The sequence below is a fragment of the Leptodactylus fuscus genome, chromosome 1 (assembly GCF_031893055.1).
Source record: "Leptodactylus fuscus isolate aLepFus1 chromosome 1, aLepFus1.hap2, whole genome shotgun sequence".
Lineage (NCBI taxonomy): Eukaryota > Metazoa > Chordata > Amphibia > Anura > Leptodactylidae > Leptodactylus > Leptodactylus fuscus.
In genome coordinates, this window is record NC_134265.1 from 171,878,685 (window position 1) to 171,895,677 (window position 16,993).

Below are 16,993 nucleotides of genomic sequence, written 5' to 3' on the forward strand. Positions count from 1 at the left end.
TCAAAACCCCTACGGGGTCTAATAAATGTATAATATAATTTTTTTTTAAAGTAAAAATAAAAATTCAAATCACCTCTTTTCCATAGAACAAATATAAAAGTACTGAAATACTGTGAAACACATACAGTACATGTTAGGTATCCCTGTGTCCAAAAACACCCGCTCTGCAAATCTATAAAAATATATTTCCCGTACGGTGTACAATGTAGTGGGGGGGGGGGGGGGAGCTCAAAAGTGCCAAACCACCGTTTTTTTTTCACTGTTTTGCCTCTAATAAAAATTTGAATAAAAAGTGATCAAGGCAATTACAATTCCCCCAAATGGTATAATCAAAAAGTACACCCGGCCCAGCAAAAAAAAAAAAAGACGCCCTATACATCCCTGTACATGGAAGTATAAAAAAGTTACGGGTGTCAGAATATGGTGACTTAGAAAAAAAAAAAAAAAATGCCACAGTTTTGGATTTTTGTTAAGGGGTTAAAATGAAAATAAAACCATATAACCTTATAAATTAGGTATTCCCGGAATCGTACCGAAACATAGAATACAGGTGATATGTCATTTTGGTTGCACAGTGAACACCGTAAAAACGAAGCCCATAAGAAAATCGCACAAATGCATTTTTTCTTCAAATCCACCCCATTCTGAATTTATTTCCAGCTTCCCAGTACATTGTACAGAATAATTAATGGCGGCATCATGAAGAAAAATTTGTCCCGCAAACAATAAGACCTCATATGGCTCTGAGAGCGGAGAAATAAAAGAGTTATGGGGTTTTGAAGCTGGAGGAGGAGGTCAAAAACCAAAATCACAAAATACCGTCGACGGGAAGCTGTTAAATTAAGTAATCAAGATTGTTTTTTGCAGATTATTATTTTATGACCATTATATAATTATGTAATATGCAGTTAAAGGGATAAAGTTCAGGAAGTATATATCGACAGTGTTGTAAGTGTGTTTACAGCCTGCTATGTCACTGATTATATAGGGGTGATACGGAGAAGTCAGTTTCCTTACTATATGATTCATGGGCTCACATTTCAGAAAGAAGTGAAAACCTAATAACTTGTCTAGTTTCAGGATTTTCTAGATTTCTGGACTAACAAATCAGTGACGTATTATAAACAAACATCAACCTGTTCTGCAGGGCTCTTGAATTTCATTTGACACCTTCCGTCCTCTTTCTCATCACTCTGGCTCCTGGACTTTCACATGGGGACCTTTTACAATGCATACACTCCATGGATAGAAAACTTGTAAGTCTTTCAGACTTATCGTGAGGAACTTTTTGACTCTTAATTCAGCTCTACTTTTGTTGATTGAGGGTTCTACCAACAAATAACTTTTATACATTGATCACCACTACTTGTAATATGTCTTTGTACATGTGAAGTCACAGACAGCAGCAAAAACAGAAGAATTTAATGATCTTCAGAGCCTGGTGAGTATTTCTAATATTAACCTTTTATCATAATCAGCTTCTGATATTTATATAAACATCTAGAGTATTGTTAGATTCAAAAAAGCATGTTTTTTTTTTATAAGAATGAGTGTGTTCTTTTAAATGTGTTTTTGAGCAAGAATGCACCATGTATACTTTTTAGGCATTGGGTTGATTTTGATCAGATGTTGACTACATGTATTGAATGTACTCAGGGTGCAACAGTCAATCTAGCCAGGTTAGGTAGGGTTTACACGACCATTGGATTCTGTTTAGAAGGTGCCCGGACATGGGTGTAATCGGACACAAGATACAATCCCATTGAAATGAATGTAAATTTCAGACGAACCAGTTAGTGTCTTGTATGGACAATAGCCACAGACATTGTTGACGGAATCCAATGGTAGTGTGAATGCCCCCTTACTTTGCATTCTACCAATTGCAAATTGTTTCTGATTTTGTATAAGCACTTCCAAACCTCCATTCCGTACCTTCATAAAACACACACACACACACGTATTAACTGATATTATTAACAACTTCAAAGTTGCTTCTGTTGCAGCATTCCTATTTGCCATTTTTCACGATGGCAGTGCCACTTAAATACATTGCTAATGTCTACAAAATAGCATTCCGTTTACTTCCTTCAAATGGGTCAGTACCCCAATACAGGCATAAAATACCATTGTGCAGTTTTGTTGCTTTTTCTTTTTTTTTTTTTAACTCAGCAAAAAGAAATGAACAGATTACAAAGTATCACGTCACATGTGCATCTCCTTAATTTCGGTTTTGGGTATATTTGTATATGCAAGTTCAACTGAAAAGCGTTGTTTAAGACTATGTTCACCTGGCATTGAAACATATCTCCATGTGCAAGGTTTGCGAAATGTGTAGACAAAAAAAGAAAAGAAAAAAGGTGGCACTGCAAATAACCCTCAAATTTTCATACCAGCATCACTGATATCTTTTTAAACATTGGAGAGGAAGTTTGTATCCTTTGTTCGTGCCTTTTTGCAGGAGGTGCTCACACCCAAAATAAAGATATTGAAATACATAGAAAGGAGAAAAAAATGGGGGCACTCACCTAGGCACCTTTTCTTAAAAAAACAATTCTTTATTCGTTTTCATAAAAACATCTTGGGAGAGATCGACCATACATCAAGGCACAGATGGAAAAAGGCGACAGCCGTTTCGCGCAGAGCAGCGCTTTTTCAAGCCATATAGATGTTCAACAAGAATTTGTAACTGACAGGTTTAAATAATAAGGATAATTTTTAGTTGACCAATGATTTCAATGGGTGACGTTCCTCCCTTCATTCAAAACCTCCCTCTGCTCAATCAGCTCCAAATGGAACCAGATTAGCAGAAACAACAGCTTCGCCCATGTTCACATTCAATTGAAAAAAACGCAAGATAAAAATTAAAATAAAATTAAAAATAAAAGGGATCAGACCTGAAGGAGAACTTTTTCAAAAAGGAGCAAAAACCTATTTTGTTTAATGTCTATGAAACATTCATTAAAGACATATAACAATATATAAAAATATTTTATTTTTATATGTAAGTTCAACTGAAAAGCGTTGTTTAACCCCTTAGCGACCCTTGACGTAACTGTACGTCATGGGTCGCATGGGGATGTATAGAGCGAGCTCACACGCTGAGCTCGCTCCATACACGGCAGATGCTGGCTGTATAATACAGCCAGGACCTGCCACTAACAGCAGCGGTCGCTGCCCGAGCCGATCGCTGCTGTTAACCCTTTACACACTGCGGTCAAACGTGACCACAATGTGTAAACGGCGCCGGCGGCACGGGCGCCGCCATGTTTCGCCGATCGCCGCCCTCCTGAACGTCACATGAGGGCGGTGATCGGTTGCTATGACAGCCGGAAGCCTATTGAAGGCTTCCAGGCTTGTCTCTGCACTAGATCTATTAGACGATGCCAGAGGCATCGTCTAATAGAAGTGCTGGGATTCTGCTATTCACTGCAGTACTGTAGTATTGCAGTGAATAGTATGAGCGATCAGACTCCCTAGGTTTCAAGGTACCTAAGGGGTCTGATCATAAATGTAACAGAAGAAAAAAAAAAGTTTTTAAAAGTATTGAAAAAATTAAAAAAATATAAAAGTTCAAATCACCCCTCTTTGCCTAGATCAGCTATAAAAGTAATTAAAGAACATTAAACATAAACATATTAGGTATCCCCGCGCTCCAAAATGCCCGAACTATTAGAATATTAAAACATTTATCCCGTACTGCGAACGGCGTAGCGGCAAAAAAAATAAAAACAGCCAAAAAGCGTTTTTTTCAACACTTTGCCTCCTATAAAAAATTGAATAAAAAGTGATCAAACCATCAGATCTTTCCCCAAATGGTATCAATAGAAACGTCATCTTGTCCCGCATAAAAAGACACCACAACCAGCTCCATACATGGAAATATGAAAAAGTTACAGGTGTTAGAACATGATGACACAATTTTTTTTTTCTATTTTGCAAAGTTTATCATTTTTTTTAAAAGTATCAAAACATTTCAAATACTATATAAATTTGGTATCACCGCGTTCGTACTGACACGTAGACCACAGGTAACATGTCATTTGTACCAAACAGTGAACGCTGTAAAAATTAAACCCATAAGAAAATGGCGCAAATGCATTTTTTCTCCAATTGCACCTCATTCTGAATTTTTTTCCAGCTTCCCAGTACATTGCACAGCATATTGAATGGTGCCATTACAAAGTACAATTTGTCCCGCAAACAATAAGCCATCATGTGACTCTGTGAACTGAAAAAATGAAAAAGTTATGGCTCTTGAAATGTGAGTAGGGAAAAACGAAAATGCGAAACCAAAAAATGGCCTGGTCCTTAAGGGGTTAAGACTGTGTTCACCTGGCATTGAAACATATCTCCATGTGCAAGGTTTGTGAAATGTGTCCCGTAACGATAACATTTGTCTTATAGATTAGAGTGGGACTGGTTTACACAAAAGACAGGAGTGGCAAATTTTCTTGAAAATGAGTTACATTTCGGGTGCAAATTTGCACACACACAAAAAAAAACTGGCTTACATGCTTTACACTACATATATTAACTGTTTAAGTCTAAGGTCCCACGTAGCGAGCCACAGCCAAACGATGCAGAAAAGACCTCGGTGGAAAAACATTACGTTTTTCACATAAAGCCCACGGAGGAAAACTTTTTTCCTCTATCATACCTTTACAGAAAACTCCAGCATTTCCATAGGTATAATTGACATGCTGCTTTCCTGCTGCAGATTTTTTTCTGCAATGTGTGGAAGGGATTAACCAGAATCCTACCCATCCATATTCTTTTCTTGAAACACCTAAAGTGTTATAAAACAAAATAGTGCCACTAAAAACACTGATCAAAACCGGTAAACAAAAAACACTGGTTGTTTTTCAGACTAAAAAAAACACAACTATGTATGAAGGAGCCTGAAAGACATGACAATATTGTATTTCCTCCATCTGTGGAATTAATAAGGTTATCATTTCCTTGGTAGACTTAAAGGTATTTTAGAATGTGAACACACCTCTTTTTTTCTGCGTGTAATACTTGTCAATCATTTTATTTCACAATCTGCCCTTTACCTTATTGTTCATTTTCACCTTTGTTCCCATTTCCTCCTATATTAATACTATAAACCTTCACTACATTTATTATTCCAATAATAGTAATAGTATAGAACTATTTTTTAGACCACCTCCCTAGTGAGTTAATGAAGTGAATAAAAACGAGAGACCTTACAGTTCTTGCCTCTCACTTGTAAATATCCAGGAGAGCTGATAACCCGCTGACTGGAACCCCGCACAGACCTGGTGGTGTAGTATAGTAAGAAGGAAAACCTCCAGACGCTTTACTGGTTACTAATCTTGATTGTAGGTACCCAAGACAAGTGATTACCATACATAAGGAACAGCTTTGGTCAGTAACTTCAGTTACCAGGAGCTTCCATACATGAGTAGCAGGCATCATTCCTGTATCCACACACCATGTTTCCTACCACATTCATGGAATAGGCCTCTGGTGCCTCGTGACACAGAAGCTGCTTTCTGAGAAGGAGTGGATCCACCAACAAAATAGCCAACAAAGTCTCTGTGTCGATTACTGCTACTCTGGTATGGCATGAAGGTTGCTCTCGCACAGCACGCCTTATCTAAATTATAATGGTGAATATACAGTGCTTTATTAAAATGTAGCTTTTACTAAATGAATTAAGATAGCACACTTAAAGAGGACCTTTCATGTCTTCAGGCACATGTGGTGTAATATCAGCTTTCCCGTTATGCCCCCCTGGTGAAGAGCTATTGGTGCCGTTACCTTAGCTCTTCAGTGTCAGAAGGCGTTTCTGACAGACTGTGAGGAACGCCCCTCCTGACAGTAGAGTCCATAGCGCTGTACTGTCAGAGGAGTGTTCCTTACCACCCAGCCATGACACTGAGTGATGAGGATCTCCCCCACCTCCTAACAGTACTTGTCTATAGACTAGTACAGGGGTGGGGTGTTCCTATTAGGGTGGCGCATGGCAATGTGAGCTCACATGACTACATCACATGATCATATGCCAAAGGTGAAAGACATATAGCGAGTGTGTTGCTATAGCAAAAAGTACACAGTCGCATCCAGACTGCCATTGTGGTTTGGCAGCATCAAGGGATAGGTGGTGGTTAACGCTGACATGCGCACAAGGATGGGAAGGGGGGGGTAGATGCTAATAAGTATGACCAGGTCGCGGAGCAAAACAGTACTACAAGTGTATGAAATATTATGGTAAAAATATGTAGAAACACAATATCTAATACAAAAGTGAAGTATGAAGTGGTAATTAAAAGCACCAAATGTGTGGAAATAGAGAAATCGTGTACTCATGCACGCATAAATTGAGTGTATGTGAAGTGTAAGATGTGATGCATAAAAATGCAAAATACATAATACCTGAAGTGGTATGTTAAAAATTTCAACTTAATCAGTTACATAATCAATCCTAAATGCGCAGATTACAGTAAAGGTAATCTGTACTAAAATATGTGAGGAAATGTGAGCATAAGTGATGAGACAAGTGTGTGAAAAGAAGCATAAGGGGAAAAAAAATTCTTTAAAAACAATTTTTTTTTCCCTTCTCCCCTTCTCACTCTTTTTTTTTTTTTTCTTTGAGCTCGCATCAGAGATCAAGATCAATATCTAAAATCCCAGTAGTTGGAAACACAGGTATATCGGTTGATATGATCCCCACAGAACTGTCCAACTTGCACACTAAGAAGACAATGTTAAAAACATTAAAAAGTAACCCCACTACCTCCACAAGACATTAGGGTTACTGACCGAGCAATGTCCAGATCAAAGAAAAACTCCAAAATTAAGGGATTTGTTCAATACCATCGGAGATAGAGTCCCCAGAGTCCAAATCTGTGCATCTCCCATACTCTGGAACTCCCTACCAAGACACATAAGACTGATTCCCACAATCACAGGATTCAAGAAGGCCCTGAAGACTCACCTATTCAGGAAGGTCTCTAACCTCCAATAACACTATCACCACACCACCATCTATACCAGGGGTCCTCAAACTTTTCAAACAGTGGGTCGGAGGCAGAGCAGGTCGCACAGACATCAGGAGCAGTGCCCTCCAATAGGTAAAGTGAACTGTGCTCCATGGCCTGGCCCGAGCTCCCCAGGAGCTTCATTATAAATGCACGCCTGCCAGCGTTGTCAGCGGGGCTAGACAGAAGTGCTTGGCGGGCCACATGTGGCCCTCGGGCCGCAGTTTGACGACCCCTGATCTATACAGTCTCCCCCTCTCCTTCTGTCTCTCCCCCCTTCCCCCATAGATTATAAGCCCTCATGGGCAGGGCCCTCTACCCCACTCTGCCAGTCGGTCACTGTTAGTATTATATCTACCTGTATATTCTGTGTATTGTATGTAAACTCCCAAATGTAAAGCACCATGGAATTAATGGTGCTATATAAATAAATAAATAATAATAATAATAATAATAATTAATAAATCCACTTGGCCTCACATTGGGCCAAGCATTTCTTGAGATCACCCCCACGGATGTTAGCTGGAATACAATCAATGCCATGTACACGTAACAGTGCAGGGTTGCTATCATGAAATAATGCAAAGTGCCTAGCTATTGTTTAATATCTGTCATCAGTGCCCTCTAAATTGGAGCTTGCAAGGATATCATGTAAATGTTCACGTACCCGGATTTTTAATTCACATGATGTTAACCCAACATAAATCTTAGAGCATGGGCAAGTAGCATAATACATATATTACGTACATGTGTTACACGTAATCCGGTGTTTAATTTGGAATGTTTTATCGCCCTGCAAATTGCAAAAATCCGTGGATTTCTGAATGTTAGGGCAGGCCAAGCATTGGCCACAAGGGAAACAGCCATTCTTTGAAGAACTTACCCAAAATATATTAGGCTGCTTTACTTCATAGTGGCTTTTAACCAATAGATCCTTCAAGTTCCTGGATCTCCGAGGAAGAATACCTGGAGAGGGTGGAATATATTGCGCCAGTTAATTCTTTATTTTGTCTCCTGTGCATGTGCCAGCTGTCTGGATATGTTCAGCTACTATAAACTGTCACTTAGACTTGGACGCAGTGCACTCTTTTGCACATGCTTTGATGGTCATAGACTTAGTCTGATAAATATTCCACTCCTCATTACAGCACATGCATGTACCAAGTATTTAGAAGCGACAGGAACAGTTCATGTGCAAGTCGGGCGGCCGTGAATGAACAGCATGGCCGTCGCACGGGCAACACACTGGTCTCATCCATGTGCCGTCCGTGCTTCAACGCTCCTGTTCATTCAATGAACAGGAGCCGCAGAAGCACGGCCGCAAAATCGGACAGGGATAGAACCTGTTCAATATGCCTGATTGTCGGCCCGCACACCAGGACTGCGTAATTTACAGTTCTGTGCACTGGTCCACAGAAATGAATGGAATGAGGCTTTAGGATGTGTTAGTTCCTCCTTACAATGCAAACATGCACGTGAACTTTGGATTGACAAACAAAATAGTCGATCAGGTTGTAAGGTAATATCTAGGTGGCTGTGATGTAGTTTACGTAGCTGTCATGATTGGTGAGCTTATTACAGACCTACAAATCAGAGGTGTTATATGCTGTGTTCAGCAGTGGTAGAGTGCCATTGACCCCAAACCCCTGAAGATAACAATTATGGTAAAACATGTCTGCAGTGCTGTGTACCTATTCTTTTTAACGCAGCCAGTGCTAGTAGTGCAAATGTAGTCAAGCTAGGATCACAGTTGCTTTGTGTGTCCATCCGGGAATTCTGTCACCCATTGCACTTAAAAAATGCATTTTTTGGGCAGAAACCCAGTGAACCCCATTGTAGTCTATAGTTCCCAAGTGGACCCGAAGAATGGAAACCCCAATGCAGGTGTCTACATAGCATCAGCTCAGTACACTATAGTGGTCAGGTGTATCACCGACATTTCATGCTCATGCAGACAAAATATTGTTATTGTATTAATGGCTTCTGTATTGTACTATGAGAATTTTAATCAGCATCACAGCACTGATTAGTGTTTGTTGTTTTTGTTTTGGTTTTTTTAATTATTGTCTGGTTTGGTTTAATAAAAGTTACAGGGGTTTTCTAAGACTTTTTATTTTTTTTTTACAGATCAAAAATGTGCTGAAATGAATTTTTGCAATTGGCACCACATAAAAATTTCCTACCCTTTTGCAGAATTGTGTGAGTAACACAGTCCCTTTTACATTCACTTCCTTACTGGTAATGGTCATGTGCCGTTCATTGTGCACATGACTTCAGTTGTCACCATCACCATGAAGGTGATGTCATTACTGATGATAGCATCTGTCTAAATGTTATTGACTGCCAGAGCAGCCAGGAAGAGGAGGACACTATTCCTGATCACCTGAGCAGCCGACTCCTGCTTGACATATCTAGATGACAACAGCAGTGATTAAAGTCAAGAGCACGCAAGGGTGTAGTTTTAGAGGGCATTCACATGGCGCTGATAAAAAGACTCCTATTGACCTCAATGGGTTCCGTTTAACGCGCAGAACACACTGAAATCAATGGGAATCTTTTTTTATCAGCGCTGATTCTGCCGAGAGTTATCGTGGCAGAATCAGCGCCACTTTACTCTGTGGTAGCAGGAGTGCAGTGGTAGCAGTTTCTAACAGACTCTGAGGGGACTCCAAAGGTCCATCTGCTATATAAAACATACCACTATTCTAAGTGGCACAAGGTAGTTAGTGGCCCCTAGGAGCTTCAAGCTATTCCTCTTGCAGCAGGGAGAGGCAGACAATGCCATTTTTTTTCCTGTGGTTAATGAAGGACTAGAAGTAACTTTTAGTGATTTTACACTTGAACTTTATGAATTTTTGGAATTGTTGCATTTTTATCTTAATAACTCTTTAATGATGCAGGGAACCTAGTAAATTAAGGCTCGGCAACTTAATATTTTCCTTCCCCATATTCCAAAATTCATACTTTTTTTTTTTTTTTATTTCCTGTTGACATAGCTATATGAGGGTTTATTCCTTGCGTGATGAGTTATACTTTCATATTGCGCCATTTTGAGGTACATGTAATATTTTAATGAGCTTTTATTAACATTTTGGAGGTCAGTGTGAAGCATTTTTTTCATTATATTTTTACAGCATTCACTCTGCAATATAAAAGGACATTAAAAGGTCATTACAATTATGCTATTAACATACAGTATTTATATTGGTTTTGTCATGTTTTACTCCATTTACAAATAAAACAGCAATTTTTGAAAACTAAATAATAATAAAATTGAGAACTACCATGTTGTGTCAGAGTCATCAAAAACCTGGCCTTTGTTGTTCTGTCCTATTTACGCGCGTAATACGTTGAAAGCATAGGGAAAAAAGCCTCCCATTGATTTCAATGGGGAGCGCACGTACGCCGGCTCCCATTCAAGTGCCTTTACCTTTCCCAATGTTAGCAGCAGTTTGAGGGTGATGCTACCTCATGTCCTGGAATCTGCACACAGTCTCATAGTGTTACATGCTCTGCAGTGTTTTGCAGAAAACAGACATGGATACAGATCCTTGGCAAGGGTGACAATTTCAGCAAATTCAGATTTTGAATCTACTTTCAAGACCATTTGTATAGCTAAAAAACTGTATCACCTTTAAAGGTGGAAAGATATTTTCCTGAAAAACTGAACAAAATATAAAAAGAAAAAAAGCATCAAATATACGCCTCTGTTGCTGAGATTTTTTTCCTCAATATGCAAATGGATTGTTTGAAGTATTGAGGGTGTTGTCATTGCTCCAAAGTGGTAAGCAGCAATGATCTTGTTGCGCCAAAGAGCTTAGTTGCATATTGACAAAAATGTGATGGAGGCAACAATTCACAAGGGGAAACCCTTGTGACCCTAACCCTGAAGGACTAGGTTAATGTATTGGCTTCTGGTGACATACTACCTGTAAAATATATGATATGTTTAATGTACTTTTATTTCTTTATACTTACAGTATTTTTTTCTTTTCACAGAATGTTCCCATGATGAAAACATGTCCTTCTCATTAAAGCGTACATTCTTTTCATGCAATTTATTTGTGTTGATTTTCATCTTGCTGTTTTATCTACTACAACCTCAGGATTCTTCAATAAACTCTGTTCCTGATATTGCGACTGGCCCCTTCACAGTATTAGAGGACAACAAAACCTTAATAATCTCTCTATATCATGATCCCAGAGAATCCAATGTAATAAGACTACTTGCCATAGTCCATAAAACAGTAAAAAACATTTACTGCTTGTTCCATTGTAAGCAAAATGAATATTTACGCGTTAAAGCCAAAATCGACATTGTTAGGGACAACTTCGGATTCCCTTATGAGACAGCAAATCTCCTATGTGAAATCCCAAGTGAATGTGATTATGTCTCCATGTCTGTCCAGGAAAACAGCTCAAAAGATGTAAGAAAAGTTCCAGTATTTAAAATCACAAAAAATCCTATAGGGACATTTCCTGCCAATTTCACTGTATGTATCTCTGCTTTTTATGGACAATATAACAATGTTTTGCAAGTGATTCAGACTATTGAAATGTATAAGTTACTGGGAGCTTCTAAAGTCACCATCTACAACAACAGCTGCCATGACAATGTGGACAAGGTTTTGAGACACTACATTCAAGAAGGTGTCGTAGATGTAATCCCTTGGCCAATAGACAAATTTCTGAGAACTTCGAGAAAATGGAAATATGTTAAGGGACTTGACAGTGACATTGGCTACTATGGACAAATTGCAGCTTTGAATGATTGCGTTTACAGAAATATGTATAAAACTAAGTTTCTTCTGCTAAATGACATTGATGAGATTATTCTTCCAGTAAAACATTGGGACTGGACATCTTTAATGGAGAGTCTCCAAAAACGATATCCAAATACAAGTGTCTTTCGTTTTGAAAACCACGCTTTTCCGTCGTCAGTTAATGCAACTGGATCCAATTTATGGGATCATATACCTGGGATTAATATTCTTCAATATCCTTACAGAGAACCTAGTGATAGCATATCTATCAAGCCGCGAAAAATGATTATAAATCCACGAAAAGTCATGCAAACATTAATCCACGGAGTTAGAAAAGCTGCAGGATATTCTACAGATGTTTCCCGTCAAGACGCTATTCTATTTCACTGTAAGCACAAAAGAAACAAGAAGATCCCAGAGAAAGACTTGATCAAGGATGACATCCTTTTAAGATACAATATGTCCTTAGTGCCCAATGTTGATAAAGTTGTTCAAAAACTTTTTCACCATCACTAATTCAGGTATATGGGAATGTGCGTAGACTCAACTGCACCAACCACTTGTATATTAGGACTTATTGTTAAAAAGTATGGAACTATGGCAAACTATTGTTCCATCATCTATTACATATAAGTATTTTGATGTTTTGGCCTGTGAGCAAAGCATAAAAGCCATACAAAGGGCATGACAAATGTTTTCGAAATTGCAACTGCTTTATGTAAAATGGATTATATTAAAAAGTTTAATAGTTTTATAATATTAGAAATATTATCAAAGTTTCAGTTTTCTGTAACTTTGCTTGCTTGATTCCCCCCAGAGATAATGGGGCTGATGACAATGACCCTTGGTTCACATCTGCGCTTGGTAATCCGTTCGTGGAGTCCGCATAGGAATCCCCCTGAGCGGACTACTGAATGCACTTGCAAGCAGTGTGTAGTGAAAGCACAAGGACCCTATAGACTATAATGGAGTCCGTGTGCTTTCCACGCGACCTCTGCACGGAACATGCGTACAGAAAAGTACTTCACAATCTACTTTTCTGTCCGCATGACTTCTGCGGACCCCACGGACCACATAATAGGGTCCTTGTGCTTTCACTGCACACCGCTAGCCAATGCGTTCGGTACTCCCCATGTGGAATTCCTGAACGGATTACCAAATGCAAATGTAAACCAAGCCTGAGCCTCAGGGCTGAATCAACTGCAGAATCCACGGCAAAAATTGAACAGGACATTTCAACCTGCCTTGCCTCACGCTAAAAAAAAATGGGAGGTAGATTCTGATAGGAATTGGCAGGTGATTTTCAGGTGAAATTAGCTGTAAATTCAGTTGCGTGAAGGACCCTTATCTTCCAGGATCAGATGCTGTGATAAATCTGGCAGTTTAAGACTGTCTAGTCTAACTCTGCACTGTGTAAGTTTTAGGCTAAAGCCCCTACATAGCAATTCATGACCAATAAAATGATGTGGAAAAGACCGCGAAGGAAACGCATTACATCTTTGTTCCACAGCGTTTTTCTGCCTCCTATTATACCTATATGGAAAATGCCAGCATTTGTTTAGGTATAATTGACATGCTGTGATTTACAAAAACGTAACAGTTATCGAAATCACAGCATCCACTTTGCAGGTACTGCAATATGCAACTTTGTGTGTCTGCAACGTGGGGTCCTGACCTAAAACAGGATACATTATATTACATTATGACCTTGGACTTTTGATTTTTTCTTCCATAATGATAATAATTCCACTTAAAAAACGCATTTTTCGGGCAGAAACCCAGTGAACCCCATTGTAGTCTATAGTTCCCAAGCGGACCCGAAGAACGAAAACCCCAATGCACGTGTCTACATAGCATCAGCTCAGTACACTATAGTGGTCAGGTGTATCACCGACATTTCATGCTCATGCAGACAAAATATTGTTATTGTATTAATGGCTTCTGTATTGTACTATGAGAATTTTAATCAGAACCACAGCACTGATTAGTGTTTGGGGTTTTTTTTGTTTTTTTTTTTAAATTATTGTCTGGTTTGGTTTAATAAAAGTTAAAGGGGTTTTCTGCTGGGATGCCGGGTCTGTAAGTCCACATTTGGACTATAAGACGCACCCTCATTTTCCCCCCAGATCTGGGGGAAAGAGTGCGTCTTATAGTCCGAAAAATACGGTAGTTTATTTTTGTCAACAGAAATTAAATAAATAAGAAAAAAACATCAAAATGAAGCAAATGAAGTAAAGATAAATCTAAATCAAATCTATATTTAATGTGACCTCCATTTACTTTCAAAATAGCTTCAGTTCTTTTCCACTTGTTCCCAGTTTTTGAAGGAACTTTGCAGGGAAGTTGTTCCAAACATGTAGCATAACTAACCACAAATCTTATATAGATGTAGGTTTGCTCAAATTCTTCTCATAGTGGCGGTTTCCTTATAAGTATAACTAGTAGAATACCTGCGGCTTTGCTCATGGAAAATATGTTAAAGAGCCGACTTCACATGCGGGCGGCCACTTTTTCTGTGACCGCTTCTATGGAGTACAAAGCGTACTGCGCCTGCTCGCGCAAGCGGCCACAAAAAAATGGCCACCCGCATGTGAAGTCGGCTTTGCCCGAGGCCCACTGACAGAGCTGACTTGAGCATGCGTTGAATTTTGACCCACCGCGCGCCGGAAGAAGAGGATGAAGAGGCCGTTGCTGATGAAGATGGAGGCGGCTCTGGAGAGAGTTCTCTCGCAGCATTGGGGGCGCCCCCAGTGCTGTTTCAGCGGTGGGGCCCGCCCCCGGTGCTACAAGAGAACTCATTTGCATACCAACAAAAAATGAGATTTCAGGCAAACGGCTGTGCGGAGAAGACATCTAAAGGTAGGAGAAGAATAGCCTTTCTCGAGGCTATTCTGACGTGTTAGTCAGAAAAAAATGCGTTTGAATGATAGCATCCCTTTAAATTATTGGCTATGCTAAAGTAAAATTTTCAGTGTCACACTGAAATTGACATTTTCAGAGCGCTACAGTAAATCTTTTTTCCACTTTAAATTTTTATTATTTTGGCATTTTACTAATTTGCCATAACATTGATGTGAACAACAACTTTTTTTCATTTCAACATTTTTATTGATTTTACATATTCAATACATATTATGTAGTATAAAAGACCCCCGAGTATAATGACCGGAGGCCCAGGAGAGGTAAGGGAACATAGGAGCCAGGAATAGGTAAGTAACAGTGTTTTTTTATGGTTGTTTCCTTCCTGGGTGTCCGATTATTATATTCTGGGGTCTCAAAAGCCCCCAGAGTATAATAATTGTTCATGGGTGTCAACAATGGGGCATAATGCTGGGTAAAAGGGCCACAATGGGGCATAATGTTGGGTGAAGGGGCCACTATGAGGTATAATACTGTGTGCTGGGGCCACTATGGGGTATAATACTGTGTGTAGGGGACACTATGGGGTATAATACTGTGAAGGGGACACTATGGGGTATAATAGTGCGTGCAGGAATGCAGGGGAGCCGGTCAGTTGGGGTCTTCGGGGGGGGGGGGCATGTCAAAAGTTCACCACGGAGCCCCACCATTCCTAGTTATGCTAATGATTTACTCCCCATAGTGCAACCTTTGCCCCTCCCTTCAGTGTAATTTATAAGTAGTTCATGGACAAAAGAGTAAAATTGGTTTACAGTTACACAACTATCTATTGTCGTGCTTCAGTGATGAAAGCTCCCTGTATAGTAAGCAATAATGACAATCTTACTATCAGGCAGTTTTCTCTTGGCCAATATTGCTGCTCAGTAAGACTGCTTGCACACTACAGTAACACTACAGTCCCCTGGCCTTGGATTCTACATCTCCATAGACTTATATGGAGCTGCAAAATTCACAGCTTTGTGAACAAAGAAGTCAATGGACCCGCCAATCCATGGCCTGGAGGCCCGTGAAAAATACTGCAGTGTGCAAGCAGCCAGTAAGGATACCAGACATGTTTTGTCAGTGCATGCGTGTGTGCGTGCCAATGATCCATGTGTATGTATACGTGTGTGAATGAACGTGTGTGGTCCGTGTATATGTATGCTTGTATGTGATCCAGGTGTTTGTGCGTGTGCAGTGCAAGTGTCCATGTGTGCGGTAGTTGTGTGTGAGTATGCATGTGCTCTGTTTGTCCATGGGTGTAGTGTACATCCATCTGAGTGTGTTTGCATGCGTGTGTGGTCCGAGCGTGTGTGTGTGGTATTTATAGGGTGTTGTTGTGGTATTTGTGGGGTGGTGTTTGTGTTGTGTGTGTCTAGAGTGGTCTGGTGTTTGTGTGGTGTGTTGTGGCATTTGTGTGGTGTTGTGTTTGTGTGTTGGTGTATGTGTAGCCCAGAGGCCCATGAAAAGTACTGTAGTGTGCAAGCAGCTACTAAGGATACCAGACATGTTTTGTCAGTGCATGCGTGTATGTGTGTGTGTGTGTGTGTGTGTGTGTGTGTGCACATGCGCGCGTATGTGATCCATGTGTATGTAAGCATGTGTGTGGTCCGTGTATATGTATGCTTGTATGTGTGCATATGATCCATGTGTTTGTACGTGTGCAGTGCAAGTGTCCACTAGGGACCACTATGGAACATAATACCGTGGGCAGGGGTCGCTGTTGGACATAATACTGTGTGCAGGGGCCACTATGGGACATAATACCATGGACAGGGGTCGCTATGGGACATAATACCGTGTGCAGGGACCACTATGGAACATAATACCATGGGCAGGAGTCGCTATGGGACATAATACTATGTGCAGGGGCCACTATGGGACAGAATAGCATATGCAAAGGCCACTATGGGACGTAATACCGTGTGCAGAGGCCACTATGGGACAGAATACCATGTGGAGAGGACGCTATGGGACATAATACCGTGAGTAGGGGCCACTATGGGACAGAATATCGTATGCAGGGGCCAATATGAGACATAATACCATGTGCAGGAGCCACTATGGGATATAATACTGTGTGCAGAGGCTGCTATGATACAGAATACTGTATGCAGAGGCCACTATGCAAAAATACACCATGCAAACACAGTTTTACATTGAAGTAAAAGTTCCAGTGGCCTAAGAATATAGCTGCCTCCAGATATAGTGTGTTTCCACCATAAGGTGCTGCTATATGGTGTTCCTGGACACATACATTTACCATTAATTGGGGCTGTACATTTCATTGCTTCTAATCAGAAAATACAGGTGCGTCCCAGGAAATAG

At 40.0% G+C, this 16,993-nt stretch overlaps 1 protein-coding gene across 1 annotated transcript; it reads left to right on the forward strand.

The window, feature by feature from the left end:
• The first annotated feature begins 1,057 nt into the window (after window positions 1-1,057).
• LOC142194572 (beta-1,4-galactosyltransferase galt-1-like) lies at window positions 1,058-12,412 on the forward strand. Its single transcript, XM_075263794.1, has 2 exons — window positions 1,058-1,256; window positions 11,004-12,412. Exon 2 carries the CDS (start codon window positions 11,024-11,026, stop codon window positions 12,281-12,283), a length of 1,260 nt encoding a protein of 419 aa, XP_075119895.1. The 5' UTR covers window positions 1,058-1,256; window positions 11,004-11,023; the 3' UTR covers window positions 12,284-12,412.
• The last annotated feature ends 4,581 nt before the right edge of the window (window positions 12,413-16,993 follow it).